Source organism: Lathamus discolor, chromosome 5, assembly GCF_037157495.1.
Source record: "Lathamus discolor isolate bLatDis1 chromosome 5, bLatDis1.hap1, whole genome shotgun sequence".
Lineage (NCBI taxonomy): Eukaryota > Metazoa > Chordata > Aves > Psittaciformes > Psittacidae > Lathamus > Lathamus discolor.
The window spans coordinates 64,998,476-65,016,346 of NC_088888.1; the positions used below are offsets into that span (position 1 = coordinate 64,998,476).

Here is a 17,871-nt window from a genome sequence, read left to right on the forward strand (position 1 = left end):
GCTTTCTGAAAAAAATGGCTGAAATAATAGTTTTATATGAAATATATCTAGTTTCTAAAGGGTGACATACTAAGGAAAGCACCAATGTTCAAAGCAGTGCTATTTAGTTGCTATTTAGTAGGTTTGAGTGCAGCCTCCTGGTTTTATTGTTTCTCAAAACGTATGCTTGCTCGTTTCCTGAAATCTTTTATAAAAATAGAAAACTGAAGTGGTGTGTATGTATTAGTGATGTGGGGACACCAGTGATGTCTTAGCAAGAGGTTATTTGTGGACTGTCTTCTCTGTGACTTTTTTTTTTTTTTAGTACAAAATCAAAAGTATTCAGGATTTGGTGAGTTTGAAAGGTTCTGATCGTCGCAATTTACTGCACTTCCTAGAAGATAAGAAATATGATGAAGTTATGGCTGTCCTTGGCAGCTTTCCGTATGTCACTATGGATATAAAACCACAGGGTGAGTGGGAGGTCTTTTTGTTATGTATATGTTGCTCTTCTGACATTTTGATAGTCTGTTGGCAGTAAGCTTTTGGAGGATGCTGAATCACAACTCGCTGTTATTTATGTGGCCTGGAAATGACATGCTTTTTTGACTGGCGGGCTCTGTACATGAGATTTATAGTCTGAGGAGATAAAGTACATTGAAACATTTCACAGATTCCCAAGCCAGCAGTAGTTTCTCCTGCAGGAGCTTATCTGATATTTCATCTGTTGATTTAATATTTCATGAGCAATGTGGAATTCTGGTTGAAATACCACTTTTATTAGCTATCCTAAAAAGTTGAGCTCATTCCAGAATTTATGCTCTGCTTACTCCAGCATGGAGAGTCCTTTGTGAGATTTTGAGTTGGAGACCCTGATGACTAAATATTCATGGGTTCCTTTGTGTTAATACTTGTATAGGTTTTTTATCTAGATGAATTTGTCCGTGCTATGCTTAACTACATTCTGTGTGCTCTGTTTCGATGACTGTATAATGCTTTTCCTCTCTGAGGATTAGGTATGCTGTTAAGCAGTTCCTGTTAGGCAGCCTTGAGTGGCAAGTGGTTCTGAGGTCTCCTTTGCTTTGTAAGATCTGTGCTAGTAAATGTGAGATATTTGAAAGTTTTGTTCTAATACTTGTTTCTAGTTAACGTTGCTACTGTGGCTACAGTGGTCAAATTCAAAATACAGTTCTGCCTATAGTCTTCATTTGTCACACAACTGTACTCAGGTGTGATACGGAGGATTAAACAATGCATATACTCTTCTGTTTATCTTAGTATTACCGTTATATAAAATACATGTTTAAAACTGGGGAATAGTAAAACTGCTTTGGCAGGGGTGGTGGTGGTAGACATATATAAAAACTCTATACAGGAATGCAATTCTATTCTTCCCCAACCTGGGACATTTTCCAGTTAACAGATTGGAGATGTAAACTGTGCGATGGTTTCCCTGTGGGTTTTATGTTTGATGCTTTAGTTAAAATAATCATTGCTGTTCTTTTTATTTTCCTTTGCCTTCTACTTAAAGAATTAAATGCATGATTGTTAATGTGGCATTGAAATTGAGTTGTTAATCATATGAAAGTCAGGAAAATCAAAGTTATGATTCCCAGAACAAATATAACACGGTCCCTTTGGTCATGTATAGTATTTCATGCGTCTGAAGTTTTATGCTTTAATATATAATGCACAATATTATAGAGTTACAGTTCCCACAACAGTTATAACTTTGAATTTTTTCACTTTCATGCAATTAAAATTTCAAACTCAATGTTGCTGTGTTGCAGTTTGCTGAATTACCAGCCCTCAGTATATTTGGGGTTGCAAGAGACTTATCAACTAATATTTTGATTTTTTTTTAATTAAAAATTCTGGAATTTGTATTCTTATATTTAGACATAGTAGAAACAGTGTTTAATGAAAAAAAAAGGCTTTAAAGAAGTTTAATCGATGTGTTGCTTTTCTCTTTTACACTAGTTTTGGATGATGAAGACAGCAACAATATTACAGTAGGTTCTCTTGTCACAGTTTTGGTCACACTAACAAGACAGACCATGGCAGTAAGTATTTAGAATGCTTGTTCCTTCAGGGTAACTGCAAGTATATGCTAAAAATAGGCATTTCTTCTTTGCAAGCTAACATGGTGTGCTGTAACTATAACTGTAAAATTAAGATTTGAAATTGAGAACTTGTGCTCTTAATCCTCCCTTATGATTTTGTTTGTGAATGAGAAAGTTTTCCTGGAGCCAGACCAAAGTTCAGTCTGACCCATTGCAGTTGTCTAGGGAACAGTAAAAGAATATGGCAAGTGATACTGCCCTGAGGTTTGTAAATAACAGGAAAAGAGACATTCAGAAACTTAGTTCCTGAACTAGAATAAATTATTCACTGAAGTCCTTAGGACAGTGTTTGATTTCACTTTATGTGGGCTCATAATGTTATAAATCTCTTGGGTTCTCTAGACACTTATGAGAGAAACTCAGTCTAGCAAAATATACATAACTTAATATAAAGAAGGTACACCAGTGCCACATGAAGAAAATGGACTGCTGAATGGGTAGCAATGTGGCATAACCAAAGTAATATTGCACCCTAGTAGTTCAACTTCTGACTTGAGATAACGTTTTAAGCTTTAAACACAGTGATTACTTTCTTAGAACAAAGAAACTTAATGCACAGAAAGGAAACAAACTTCTACCTAGCAAAGCCTGCAGTGTCAAGTTTTTGCATCTGTACTATTCAGATAATTGTCTAAGTAAACAAAAAGTCTGAATTATGCTTCTAAGGTGTAAGGCATACAAGCATAAATATTACACTTGAGGATCAGACCGGCTGCTAAAGCCAGTTCAGCAGAAATAAGTCTATATAAGTACTACGTGCTCATACTGTGGAACTTCAGAATATATCATTTCAATGATAACTGAGGATGTGGTAGGTAGAAGGTATAAGTACCATATCACTACGCTGGATCTTAAAAATAAAGGGAACTGCAAATTATGAGCATATTAAACTTAGAAATTAATTGAAATGTCTGACAGCGTATGGAAAATTCAGTTGTTTTCTACGTTAACTCCTCTCGGCAGTCTGACATTGAGATACATGGACTAGATCTAGCCTTTTGTAGAATGCTTTTTTTTTGTGGTGGTGTCTCATATTTGCTGTCTTAACAGAAGACAGCTCCTTATGGTGAATTTTTTTAGTGGCATGTAGTATGTTTTGAAGAAAGAAATGCATGAAAATATTCCATTTGCATAGAGATGTCCTAGTCCACATAATACTAACATTGTGTTTTGTCTTAACGTTTCTTATGTCTAGTTTGATTTGTTGTCCTGTGTCCCTGAGTAGCAGTGCAGCTGTTGTAGTTTTTAATGCTCTGGCAACTGGAGCAGAATTTGCATTTTACTACTGCTTGTTTTTGTGATACAGGATTTCTGTGCTTTATAAAACAAGTAGATTCTTTGGAACACGATGACATGTTGTTACTGAATTTCTTTATAATGGTAGTGATGGAAAAATCCCAGACCGAATGTTCAAAATAGGGTTTAATTTTCATCTGTTAATCCCCTGTTGTGTTTGTCGCCGATAAAAGAATTTGCCATAATAAGCAAAACATTAGACCTGATTAAGGTGATTAAGTTCAACTATAAAACAGTAATTTGCTCTTTTGGTACAGAGAAGCATTAGTACTTTTCACATCTTTCTCTAACCAGGAAGTGTTTGAAAAGGAGCAGTCTATATGTGCAGCAGAGGAGCAACCAGCAGAAGATGGGGTAAGTGAAAAATGGATGTTCCCTTTGCTAGCTATAGAGAACTTTCAGATGTTGAGTTGCTAATTGTGTGCTTCTCAAGAATTATTTTTTTTTCCCAGAAATGCCTACTGAAGTGTCTCTTGAGCTATGCTTTCTAACCTTGGATCTCAGCTTAAAATGCTTAAAATATAGTGAATGCCTGAAATTTAATGAACAGAATAAATATTTTAAATACTGCTTTCCTACAGCAAGGAGATGTCAACAAAGTTAAGAGCAAGGGATGGCAGCAAAAGAATAAAGGAACCAAGAAAGCTTCAAAATCAAAGAAAAAGAAGCCATTGAAAAAGAAGCCTGTGCCACCTTCATTGCAGCCACCGAAACAACAGAAGCAAAAACAAGCTAATGGGGTAGCTTATAGATTTATTGATATTTAAGTCTTTTGTTCAGCTTGTCACTCCTAAGCTGATATTTTTTTTGTATCTGCCACATTACATTCTTTGATTTTGTAAAGCATATCTCCTAAAATAGATTTTTTTTTCTTTTTTCTTTACATTTAAAAATTACTGGTAAAATGAGGGACCCACCACAGTAATGTTTCCATCAGCCTGCTGAAAGTTGTGCCCAACTACTTTATAAGTTCGGCTTTGTAGTCTCTTCTTATTAGTTCTTGTTATGATGCCTTCTGGGAGGTGAATTGTTCTGTACCTTCTACTTTGAGGGGCAAAAGCTGAAATAAGACTTTCTTCTGATAAATTAAGTAGCTTTAGTACCTTTATGCTCCCACTGCATGCGCTGGTGTTTTTTCCAGCTATGTTGTAGGTCTTTCTCTCTAATTTTCCTAGGATTTTTTTAAATACAGCCCCAGAATCAAATACTGGTTTCTTCTATGTGTATTGTGGGTGCCATGTAGAGAAGGAAAACTGCTTCCCTGCTCCTCTTAGCACATGAGTTGAAAAATATTCTTCACTGTATATACACTCTGTGACACAGGAAGAGTATAGATCAAAATAGGAAATAAGGGCTTTAACCTTAAGACAGGTGCTGTGAATGCTATGTACTACAATAATGTAGACAAACTAAGTTAGAGGTTTGTTGGTCCCCCCCTTACTCCCCCTTTCTTTCTTATTAGGAAGTAGTTGCGAAGGAAGAAGAGGAGGAGATCTCTGATAAAGGAAGTGACTCTGAAGAAGAAGAAACAAACAGGGACTCTCAAAGTGAAAAAGATGATGGAAGTGACAGAGACTCTGACAGAGAACAAGATGAGAAGCAAAACAAAGATGATGAAGCTGTAAGCCTTACTTTTTCCTGAAGGGTAATGTTGCCTGTGGGGTTGAGAGAAAATGCATTTTAACCCTCTTAGCATCCCCTCAGGCTAGGCAGCACCAAGATGAAGGAGTAATATCAGTTCTCCAGAGGTTTTCAGACCTCATTCCAGCGTATGAGCTTTGTCATTGCAAGTCTGTTTGAGAGCAAGCAGTGAAGGGGCTTTGCAGCATAAACAGAAAACTTAAAAATTACATGAGAAAGACAGGAGCTTCAGGAAAAGATTGTAATGCTTCTTTTGGCTTAATTTGTTTACTAGCTGCTGCAAATTTTGTGCGATAAAGTCTCTCCTTTGAACTTTGCTCTTTACATGCAGTGGCTGTTGTATTTACTGCATAGTGAATACTGTGTCTGCTTACTAAACTCTTAACAGTTAAGTTAGTCATTCAAAACTGTAATTGTAATTTAGAATGAGGCATCATGGTGGTAGGTGGTTTCTGCACCACAGGTCTTATGGTAGAGGACTTGAGGGTGACAGCTGCAAGTCGCATACAAGATGAGAGTAAGCTTCTGATGGGAAGAGAGTCATCAAGCTTGCAGTCAAGACTTACAGGTCAGGTAGTTAGTGTTTGTAGGCATTGCTGTAGAAGTGAGCTTTGAAGAATGTGTGCAAGCCTCACAGATCTGTTTTGGGGTTTGCTAATATGTACATACATGGTCTCTTTAGTTTCACTCTCCCTTGATTTTTATTTTTATTTTCTTTCTTTTAATCATACTGTGTAACTTAATCTCTGTGTGCCTTTCCCTTCTGTAATGTGTAGTGTAGCACAAGAACTTGCCATATGTATAATTTCCATGGCCTGAAATTTCTTTCTCTAATGCAAAAGATGGCTGGTGCACAGTAACTCTTTAAAATTGTCTTTGACAGGAATGGCAAGAATTACAGCAAAGTATACAGAGAAAGGAACGAGCCCTTCTTGAAACAAAGTCAAAGATAACGCATCCTGTTTACAGTCTTTTTTTTCCTGAGGTCAGTAATAGAAACCATTCCAGTTGTGAAACATGAGAATTAATATAATACAAAATAATTGCTTTTATATTTTTAGACAAGTCTAATACTTGAAAAAAATTGCTAACCTTAATTTAAAGAAGTCATAATTTTTAATATCCTCAAACTCTTTCAGATACTTTCTTATAAACCTGTAATATGTTCTTTCTGCCCATTTCCAAGAGACTTGCAAACTTGTATGCAACTTAAGGTTCATTTTTGATGGCAATAATGCTAAAGTTTGTGTTGTGTGTTTTTGTTTGTTTGTTTGTTTTGTTTTTCTGCTGATCTGTTACATACAGATAAATTCAGAATGAAACCTTTCAGATATATAGGGATTTAATATTTTAGAGTTCTCTCTCTTTTTTTCTATGGAACATGAAAGCACAGCAGTGGTTCTGATACGGAGTTAAGGGGTAGAGTATTACTTGCTCTTTAACTGGAAATGCCTGTGAGTGGAGGAGGTCCTGGATACCTCCTGTGTTAACCTGTGTTGGGGGTGAGCAGGTTGTTTTGGCTTGCTGGTTGGCTTCCAAGTCTCAGTGCAGCAGCATGGTGGCATCACAGCGTGCAACTGTGGAAGACGGAGGGGGTTAGAAAAGCTTTCTTTCTACCACAGTGTAGTGTGTGGCAGAAGCCAGTATAGAGCTCAAAAATACAAATCAGGTGTGGATGAGTATCAGATGAAGTGGTGTATTTGAGAGTGGTGACTCATAGTAGATAGGCTGAGGTGTCACTACAGCAGCCTTTGGTGTTGAAAGCATGTTCTGGTGTATCAGTTGTTACTTACACAAACACATTCAGAATAGGTGTCTAAAAACCCATTACAGCAATGAAACCTCGATGGGGTTTTTCAAAGTGTGTGTTTTTTGTTCTGAACAAATAAATTAGGTCCTTGAGAGGTGACCAGATTGGAACCTGGGGAAAGGAGTATTTGGTCACACTTTCTTTCCAGGCCAGTAATTCAGAGAGTTTTCTTTGCTTCCCTGCTGTCTGAGTAGAGAACTAATCTAAGATCTCTTATCTCCAGTGTTATCTCTAGTAGTAGGGAGCTGGGATGCAGGCTTATGCTTCCTCTTGTGGTTTAAAGGAGACAACTGAGACAGAGAAGAATAGGAAAACATAAGAAAAAAGGAAGACACTGTGTATATTTGCTCTCTTTTCAGTCCCTAAGGCTCTTTATGTCTATACCCTGTACAGCTTGTTGCATGTGCAAAACACACTCCATTGTCCCCATGCTTGTGATCATACTGTTCCTGCTGGTTTTACATAGTTCTGGCATCGTTAGAAAACAAAGTGTGGGAAACAAGACCTGTTGCTACAGAGCCAGAAAAAGTATACAAATAAATCAAAGAAATTGTTTTCCTGAAGGCCTTAGTTAAGAGCTCTGTGGCCTTGTGACATCTTATTTTGTAATGGCTAATCTTAATGCTGTATTTTCCTGACACTGTTAGGTACCCTCCCATCCCTCAGTACAGCTTCCAGCAGCACACCAGCATAACAGAAAAAGGTGTGCCAGTGTTCTGTTCTTCTGTCTGCCTTAGATCATGTCAGATACGCAGCAGAGTCTTAATGCTGTCTTGCTGTGAAAGCAGCTGGCTTTGGTCATCAGTCTAAGTTCAGACAATGAGTATGTGCTGTGCCCATTGCCACAGGGGTGCTAACTGTTCATATTTCTTTTTTACTGCACTGAAGGTTCCTTGGGAGACTTTGCTTATACTTACTGTATACAAAGGTGCTCCAGCTCTGTGTAACCAAGCTGCTGATGGGTTTTATGATAAAACCTAAATACAGTACTGTGCTAAAGAAAAAGGCTAGGGCTAAACTGGATGCTTGAAAGATACACATGTATTCTCTCATGCAGTTGTAAACTTTCCAACCTCCTTTCACTCATGTCCTAAAAGCTGAATGCAGCTGTACTTGGTGCTGTAGCTGCAGTTGGAGCATGTTCAGATAGTGTCGATTTGCGGTGTCTGAAGAACAAAATCCATTGTACTCTCTGGGTGTTTTGGGTTTTTTGCCTGTGATTTAGAGTTCTAACTCTACTGTGGTCATGGCCAGTTCATGGATTCAGAGTTAAGGGTAAAATGTTGTAGCTGTGTGAATTTCTGTGTTTCCAGAATTTAGGGATGTTTGATGTAGCTGAGCCTAATATGTGTCTTCTCAGGACATAGCCTTAACACTGTGTTATAGAATTGACTAGGCTGGAAAAGACCTTTCAAGATCATCAATCCCAGCCTTTACCTCAGGACTACGCAGTCCACCACTAAACCATGTCACCGAGGGCTTCATCTACACTTCAGGGACAGTGATTCCACCAATTCCCTTGGCAGCCTGTGCCAATGCCCGATCACCCTCTCTGTGAAGAAATTTTTCCTAATATCCCATCTGAACCTCCCCTGAGACATTTTGAGGATAGTACCTCTTGTCCTATCACTTGTCACTTGGGAAAAAGACCAACCTGAGCTTTCTCTTCTCCAGTTCCCTCAGCTGTTCCTTGTAAGACTTGTGCTCCAGACCCTTCACCACCTTTGTTGCCCTTCTCTGGACCTGCTCCAGCACCTCAGTATCGCTGTTGTAGTGAGGGGCCCAGAAACTGAACGCAGTATTTGAGATGCTTCCTCACCAGTGCTGAGTTTTATAAAAGTTTTTGGGCAGTTGATTACTGTGCCAGAGATGCAGTTTTTAATCTATGCAGGTTCCTAAATAATTATCTTCTGCTCCTGCATCCATGGATCCAGAAACTGCACAGATTGTAGTTTTGACATTTTTAGGTAGAAACTGGCCCTGGTGTTCCAATTTTATGAACATGCTGGTTTCCTGGCATGCCAAACCTTGCACCCATCTGTTAAAGGGCATTTTGCCCACTTGCCTGTTAGCTTGCCAGATTCTCACAGGCATAAACTTTAAATTCCACCCAATAAGAGGAAGGAAAATGACACTCCTGCACAGTTGTCCTTTCTATAAAAAAGCAGTGACGCTCTAGGGTCATGAGCTTTACTTCCAAAGAGTTTACTCTATAGATTCCTTTGAGCATTATATCAATGAATGTAATTTGTTCTGGTATTTCTTTTGCCCTTGGCTGTTAATTTTACCAGTTTTTGTGAAAATCCAGTTGACAGTTTTGATCTTTGTTCTGAATAAAAAGTAAGACTTTCTTTGCCCCTGAGAGTGATGGCAATGTACACAATGTACAAGTCAGCACAGTGTTTTGGTAACATCAAAAACCTATTGATACAAATGCAGATCCCTTTTTCCATGATCAGAGTCCTTATAGGCCCTAAGTGGCGAATAGCCATTTCTGTAGTGGATCTGTCTTCTGTAGTTCTTGTTCATCTGCACTGTTTACACTCTTCATCCTTCTATTCTGAGAGGGCCCCTTCGCTAGGAAATAAACACTTCAACTGCGTAAGATTCTTTTTTGCTACAGCTGTCATGCAGATTGACAATATATTTATTGTTGAAACTTGCAGATAAAATAACTTATGCCTTGTAATCATATGGGACATTTTTTCATAAAGAAAATCACTGGGAATAGCTCACTTCTTGTAATTCTACAAATTTGGGTCTTGAATACTATGTGAATTGGGTTTTGTCCTGTTCTCAGTGCCTGTTCTAAATATGTGAAGAAATGCTGTTGCTTTACTGTGGTGCAGATGCTTTTACTTTATACACCGTAAAATGGGCATTAACATACTGAGTTAATTTTACACTCCTTTGCTCCTGGACTCACCAGTGTTAACCAGGGTGTTTTGGTTGGGTGTGTTGGTTTGCTGGTGTGTCTTGCTGTTATGAATCTGTAGTTTCCTAGTTGAGTATTTCAGTGAGATGACAATAATTATTACTGGCATAACAATTGGTCACTTTAAAAGAGAAAAAAAGTTAATTTGGCTTTTGTAGCTTTTCAGCCTGCATTATTTAAGTTTCAGATCACCAGACACTGGCTTCTTAAGTGTTAAAACCAGAAAAACCTCCCACACCAGTGCTCCCCCCTATCCTTCCCCCTCCCCCCCCCAAAAAAAAACCCTGACCAAAACTACTGAACTTTTGACTCTTTCTCGTTAGAGACAAAAATTCTTCAGATTCTACATATTAACAGCATTTGCTTACTCACCTCTAGAATTTGGAAGGGTCTTAGTGGTGGTGTTAAAGTCCACTGTAATCTTTCATTCAGTTCTTATAATTCTGTTAGATTAAAAATGAAACAAAACAACCACTTCCAGGTGGCACTGAAGCAATTACCTGATTGGTGGTGGTGTATGTGTGTGTGTATGTATATATATGTTGGCCTCCTGGTTTAGAGCTTGACCTGTACCTGTCATAAGATGCACACATCAGGGCTCTAGTCTGTTACAATTGTGATCAGTTACAAGACCATCAGGGTGGGTAAAACTGTGTTGGAAAACAGTTCAGTAGTCTAATATTTGGGTTGTCTAAAAGGTATGGGGTTTTACCCTTTTTTCCCCTAAGGGTAAGCTTATGCCGTTGTGACTATAACCTATCCAATAAACCACTTCAGAAATATGAAGTAATCTTCCCTTCATCCCCCTTCACTATTCTTTTTTTAAACAAAAGGAGGTGAAGGAATGGACACTTGCAACAGTTATTTGTGGTAACCTGTTTGCTTTTGGTGTGCACTATATACTATATAGTTTATTCATACCCATCCAAGAGTTCAAAAAAACCAAACTAGCAAACACTCCTTTCTGTGTGTATTGTAAGGACCAGTGAATCACAATTGCTTGTTACAGAGTGTAAGGGCATAATTTTATGAGGCTTCAATAATCCTCTTTGGGTTTCTTCTTCCTTTTGTGAAAGGAAAAACAAGAATGGTGGTGGCTATATATTGCAGATCGGAAGGAGCAGATGCTAATATGTATGCCATATCACGTTTGTACACTAAAAGATAAAGAAGAGGTAAAGTACTTTAAAAATTTTTTGTTTGGGGTATTACAGAAATGTACTGAAGTGTCTTATGATAAGCAAATACATTTAGCTGCTTTTTTCATATTTATCTCAAGATGGGAAATTAATTTTGCTCTCCTGATTAAAGCAGAGGAGAGCCTTTTGACTTTGAAAATTGGTAGTGGAGGAAGGAAGAATAATTTAAGACTTCCAAATTTCTTTGCAGAATACATGGGGTTGTTTTTCTCCTTGTTTAAAAAGTTGATGAAAACCAGTATTAGTACACAATGATCATTCTGAAAGTTATTTAAATTGTGAGAAATACTGTTACTTTTCTGTAAAAGAGGTGCTCTGACAAATTAATTAGCCTCAGCTCATGTTGAACCTTTCTGAGACTGTAACCTTTGGCTGTGTTCTTTGCTTTTCTGAAAAATGGAGATTTGATGCGTTTTGTTCTTTCAAACTAGATTTTATGTTCAATTTCAAATAGCAGTAGAGTTAAGCTAGTACTTTCAGCAGACTAAATGGTTTAACCTGTTTGAGTTTTTGAGATTAAGAAAGCATACAGCAGGGTGAAAATGTGTACCTAATGTAGAGTCTTGGTCTCATTCAGAAAAATATGTGACTGATTATTCAGCTTCCATGGAACGTATTGTACTTGGGTATGCTCTTTTCTGCAGGTATTTTATTATGCAGAGGTTTTCAGAGAAGTGTCACTTGTAAGAAACAAACTTTATAAAAATATGATTATTCTGTAGTAGTACTTATTGCTTGCTACAGTACTCAGGTACTTGTTCTAATGTGTTGATTGAAAGCAGCAAGAACTTACTGTGTAAATTCTGTTTTCTAGGTAGAGCTCAAGTTCCCAGCACCAGGCAAGCCTGGTAACTATCAGTACACAGTTTATTTAAGATCAGATTCATATATGGGATTGGACCAGATAAAACCATTGAAGGTGATGTTTAAATGTGTTATATATTTGTATCATGTTGAAAGCTGCTTCATAGAACTATTGAAACCCCCAAAGTGCTGTTAACCTTTAAGAATTCAAGCTGTCCTACTTTTAAAACGGTTGCAAGAAGAGACTTGTAAGCCATTTCTGCCTGATGCCAGTAGTGACAATGTTACAATGGATTAAATGGGACTAAAGCTTGTGATGCTTTCCAGTGCCTACATATTTTAATAGACATTTTCTCATGTTTAATAATTTTCTGCAGTATGGTTGGTTCTGGCTTTATACTTTGAGGTCTGCAATGCCATTTCCCTGCCCTTCGTGCTAGATACATTCAGTTAATGAGAAAAATCTGGTGTGCCTTCTTTCTGGAAGCTGTTGGTTTTGTTTTGTGTTTTAGGGTGTTGCTTTGTTTTTAAAACTGTAAATTTTGTGTGGTGTGTCATTTGTTCTGTTTTTTTTTGTTTGTTTGTTTTCCCAAATTGGTCTGTATTGTCTGTAACCCTTTTCTTCCTTCTTTTCTTCTTTATCCAATTACAGCTGGAAGTTCATGAAGCAAAGCCAGTGCCAGAAAACCATCCACAATGGGATACAGCAATAGAAGGTGATGAGGACCAGGAAGACAGTGAAGGCTTTGAAGATAGTTTTGAGGAGGAAGAGGAAGAGGAGGAAGACGATGATTAAACAATACTATTGATTGACTACAATATCTGCACACACTGCAAACTCTTGGTCTGACTGTGGAACTTGTACAATAACCAAGAAACACAGTACAGAAGCCTCGAGAAGGCTGAGTTTAATTTTTCTTTACCAATTAAGAGTGCATTATTCTCAGTGGAGGTGAAACAAATCTGTTGCCATTGATACACCTTGGAATATGTTTATGGCTCATTATAGCCTTCAAGTGCAGGACAGTGCATTTGTTTCAATTGAAAATAAAAGCTTTTTTATTATAAATGTCCAAAAGTGTGGGCTATGTATTGTCTGATCAGTTTAGGGTCCAATTTAAATAAAAGGTACTATTAGCTAGAAGCAAACTTTAAATCCATTTTTCTGCATTAGGAATTTATTTTAGAAAACGTTTTGGTATATTTGACATGACAAATCTCTGTTGATTGAAACAACATCTGCTCAACTTTCCAAGTTGATTGGTTCTGTGGTATTCATTAAATATTTTGCTGTGATACTGCTCCCATCATTCATAGCTTTAAAAATCTGTTTTACTTAACTTGATCATTATAAATTGGCATCATACCCATTGCCACATTCCATGTATTCTGGAGGGCTGCTTTTTTTAGGACTGTTGCCTTTTTATGCCCAAGATTATAATGGAAATCATAAACTTTCTTGACTCTGCTGTAGAATAGTTACTAATGGTTTAAAACATTTTTAAGCCTTTATTTCATCAGATCAGCAGCAGATCTGAGTCTTTTGATAAACAAAATGTCTGAAAGCAATTTTGGGATCACATATTACATAAATTAGTGGCTTTTGTGTAATGCCTTTGTAGAAGGTACGTCCTAAAAGCCAAAGTATATTCTTAAATCTACCTGACACTGTTGGAAACATTTTAAGGGTAAAATACAACATGCAAAGAGGGCATGTTTTGTATCAATTTTGAATTCGCATCAATAAACTGGACAATTTGATGGCTGCATTTGTAATAGTGTGCATCTCCTTGAGGTTTGTTTTTCTTTTTTTTTACCTCAGTCTCCTGTGAGGCTGTTAAAAAGACAGTGATTCTATCCCTAGTCTTGTTTAAAAAAAAAAACAAACCCAAGTCTAATTAGGGAATAAATTCAGGGAGGAGAAATCAGGGCTTTTAGTGTATTTATGACTCGACAAAAGCCAGGGATGGATTCTTCGTTTTTTGTCTCAGTAAAACAAATGAATTGATTAATAGCTATATTTCTATATTTCAGAAATACATATGTGTGTTCTGCAACTAGGGACAGATGTATTTCTGTTCCTATGTAAAAGCAATGCTGTAAAATGTCGACAAATTGCCATGCAGGAAAATTTCCATCCTATGACGATTGCCCAAAGCCAGAATGGGTGCACACGAATTTTGTGACCTTGTTTATTAGAAAGGGTTGTCACTTTAAATGCAAATTTACATTGTTATATTCTTTGTAATTGCAATAGTTGCAAATAAAATTTGAAAATGTTCTAAATGAGATTATGGTATCTTTCAAAGTACTTCTGAAGTGCATATTGGGCAGGAAAAACCTTGTAAAGCGTGAGCAGTGTCAGGTGTGTTCAAACCGAAGAATGAAGACTAGGTTAAAGTAAATGGCTTGTACGCTTGATGCTTTTTACTTCCAGTTTTTATTTGCAAAATACAGTAGAAAAACAACAACAATAAAATAGCACTAGTTGCGTTCAGCAGGCTTTCAAGCCAGGTACTGCACTAGTGAGAGAAATGCTTGAAGAGTCACCACACTCCTTACTATTGAGTAGGCAATATGAATGCCAAACTTCGATTGTTCTGCCAGAACAATTCGTAGTGAACTTCTGCTGTTGTTAAAAGTTGGGAAGTGATTATAGTTAGGAGGTCTAATTGATAAGAGCATCGAGGGGTTGGAGGGGAGTGTTCTGACTACTGATCCCTACATTTTACTATACTTGCAAGATGTGAATGCACAGAAGTGATTAAAAAAAGAAAAAGAAGAATCATGCCCCTGCTCTGAACACTGAAGTATTCTTGAAGATCAAAGCTGACAGCTGGGATTACACTGCAAGTCTGCAAACCAAGGATAATTCTATTGAGCTAACAAAGGCTAAATCTAATACTTCTTCAGATGTGGCTCTCCTGTGTAGGCAAGGTAACTTAATAGAAGCTGTGAGGAGAATTGCAGTGGTATTGGAAATCTTCATTATGAGAGGAAGGCATACTGATACTTTCTCTCTTAGAAATATCAGCTGTATAGTTGTGCATCATTTTACAGCGCCTTCCAAAGCATGCAGAAATGTGTCTGGGGAGGTATTTAAGAGCTTTATACAATTAAAACCACCAGTTGCAGATGCACAACTCTTTCGAGTGTTCCTACGTTGTTGAATTGCTGGTTGGTCAGTTGTGTGGTGCGTCTGTTAATAACCATATTTTAATAACAGTTTGAATTGTCATTTGAAGATTGACTCTCTCTTGAATAGCAGTTACTAGGATGGGTAAAACTTCCCAGGAAGAAGCAGCATTCTGCACTCGTTGTTGTGTAAGCCTTGGTTTTTGATGGCGCTTAGGAATGAATTCAGCCAATTTTACACCTGACTTCCGAAACTCTGGACTAGTAAGGGAAGAGTAAGAAGTTATGGAAAGAAAAAATGCTTTGCTGCTGCATGCTGTGTTTAATAGCATCCTAAGCATAATTTGGAAGCATTTAGTACTGTTTCAGCGTAACTAGGTTTATTTCTGCACTTTTGCTCTCACACTCCTTTTTGCAGCCTCTTGTTGTAGATCAGAGTAGGCTCATGCACAGCTGGACCGTCCACTCAAGTGGAGAGGCTGCAAATGCCTTCAGGGCTTGTGGAAGCCACTTCCAAGGGGAAAAAAAAATTGGACTTGGCTAGAATATGCAGCACAACTGCTTCCTTCTGGCCCAGCTTGTGTACGGAGAAGGGGTGTGATTAGTAGAGGGAAGGACCATGAATTACATGTAGGGCAGATAGACACTGCTTGTTGAAATATGGGGTAAATTTGAAGTAGATGCACCTAGGCAAAAGAAATGAGTTACAAAAACGGGATTTTCTTTGTGCAAAATGATTGAACCTTCTGTGCCTCCCCTCTCGCTGCCCCTGAATCTTGACAGCGCTTGATTAATATTAAAGGAAATGTCGCTTTTTTTCCTAGTCTGATGCTGGCTGACTAGAAAGTTACACTTGTGCAAAAACCTGGTAAACCCTCTGTAAATCCCACGTGTCTTGTAAGTGGGGAAAACCCTTCAGCTGTAGAGGAAGAGCAGGGGACGTTTTCCAGTGGCCGGGTGCAGTTCCAGGCCGCACTCCAGCAGGGGGAAGCAGGGGCATGGATTTCTTCAGGAGTCTTCTAAGGGATGTCTAGTGCGCTTTTGAACGGTAGGTTTGGTTTTGGTTTCCCCCTTTCTGGAGGGGGGAAGGCATAGATGGAGGTTTCTTTTATCCGGTTATTTTCTTTTAAAGAAACTGTACCGTTACATATGCATACCCCTATTTTTATGTCTGTATTTTTATGCATACCCCTATCTTTATGTCTGGGGGGGGGGGGGGGAGGTTTCTTTTCCCCAAACCCCTTACTGACTTCATTTTAAAACTGCTGAAGGAACCACATTATTATTATTATTATTATTATTATTATTATTATTATTATTATTATTATTATTATCGTCATCATTATCATTATTATTATTATTATTCTAAAAATTAAAACCTGGCAGAGAAAGAAAGGCACAGCTTCCATTTGTATCAGGAATCAGGGTGTTAATGAGTCCCTTTTGAGCCTTAAATGTCGCTTTGCATTAGTTTTTGGAAAAGTATTTGCATACAATGGATATTGTGGAAGCATATCTGACTCAGCTGTATTTTAAGCTTTACCCAAGTGAGATGTGTTGGGTGATTCTACCGTGAGGATACCTCAAAGAGCTGATTCACAGGGTACCTGGGGTGCCTTGTGGTCGCATGAGTTCTACATTCTGTTCAGAGACACATTCAAAAATGCCCGTCGGTATCTTCTTTAAAATCTGGGTCTCTTTTCTTAGGGTTTGTTGAAGACTTGGCAGAGCACCCAGGTGTGGATTAAAGTTTGAGCATGTGCTTGAACTCGTTGCTATGCAGCAAGGTCAGCTGGTGCTTAGGTGGCTGTGCTATGCTGGGGCTGTAGCAAATGGGGGAGCAAATCAAAGAGAGAACTTTGGGTGACTCGTGTTCAGCACTGAACTCTGGACGGGACCAAATTTGTATATGCTGTGCATCTGGATGATGGTCGTGGCTTGTACTTAATCTCTTTCATGTCAATGGTTAGGGTTTAGGTGCAATTTGCAAATTGGTGAATTAAAATGTCCACACAAATACTATTTTGTTGGTAGAAATAAGTTTCTGCCAAGGTGGTTTATATTTAACATTCACTTAAGTAACAGAACAGTTACCGGCAGTGGAACTATTAATAACTTTTAATAACTATTATTATTGTAACTATTAATGAATCTAATAAGCACAATAGATTGTAAAGCTAACAAGAATATTTTTAAAGCCAAATTGTGTACTCTCTACTTAGAATTTAATTTCAAATGTGTGCTGATTCAGGAAGCATTTTCACCCTTTCACTGTGTATAAGCTTTCCATGTATATGCGCTGATAATTTAGCAGGGAAAACTTTACAGTTATGTTGCATATGGGGAATTTAATGGCACTAAGGAGACTGCACAGACCACCTTGAGTGAGTGTTTTTAATCCATCCAGCTTTAAGGTGTGAGTGATTTCCTTTTTGTGCAAGCAGCATAGCTAGCTGCTTCATGGCATAAAGCTAGAGGCATTCTGGAGAGAAACCCTAGAAAAGCTGGACATCTTGTGGGTATCTTGTGTGGAGCAGTCCTTGAGCTGGGAGAGCCCCAGTGTCAGCAGAGCATTACTGGTCCTACACAGGGCACTGCGGATCACCCAGGAGTTGCTTTTGGCTTTGCTTGACCATGTTTATTAGATGCTCCAAAGGCTTGGCTGGTATGAGGCCACCTTTAACTTAAGGTAACTGAAATTGAAATGCTGCCATTGCTGTGAATGGTTGTCCTGGCCTTTAGGCATGGTTTTCCATCCTTGGAGTTGTTCATCTCTATGCCACAGATACAGCATCTTTTGCAGTCTTTATACCCCGTCAAGCCTCCCTGCTCTCTCTGGTGGATACACACTCAAATATATGGAAGGATCATGAGGCCATACATACAAATATGCTAGGCTGATGCTTCCTGCAGTTGAAAAATGGGATAGCAGTGACAGCAGGAACTCTG

General features: G+C 38.1%; 1 protein-coding gene across 1 annotated transcript in view; it reads left to right on the top strand.

Annotated features, from left to right (window-relative positions):
* The window catches only part of SEC63 (SEC63 homolog, protein translocation regulator), a 58,406-nt gene extending 44,330 nt beyond the window's left edge, over positions 1–14,076 (top strand). Inside the window, exons 13-21 of the mRNA XM_065681109.1 lie at positions 305–452; positions 1,960–2,042; positions 3,693–3,752; positions 3,980–4,138; positions 4,861–5,019; positions 5,923–6,024; positions 10,861–10,959; positions 11,798–11,902; positions 12,440–14,076. Of these exons, the coding sequence (XP_065537181.1) occupies positions 305–452; positions 1,960–2,042; positions 3,693–3,752; positions 3,980–4,138; positions 4,861–5,019; positions 5,923–6,024; positions 10,861–10,959; positions 11,798–11,902; positions 12,440–12,583 (1,059 nt within the window). The 3' untranslated portion in view covers positions 12,584–14,076. The remainder of the gene's footprint in view (positions 1–304; positions 453–1,959; positions 2,043–3,692; positions 3,753–3,979; positions 4,139–4,860; positions 5,020–5,922; positions 6,025–10,860; positions 10,960–11,797; positions 11,903–12,439) is intronic.
* The last annotated feature ends 3,795 nt before the right edge of the window (positions 14,077–17,871 follow it).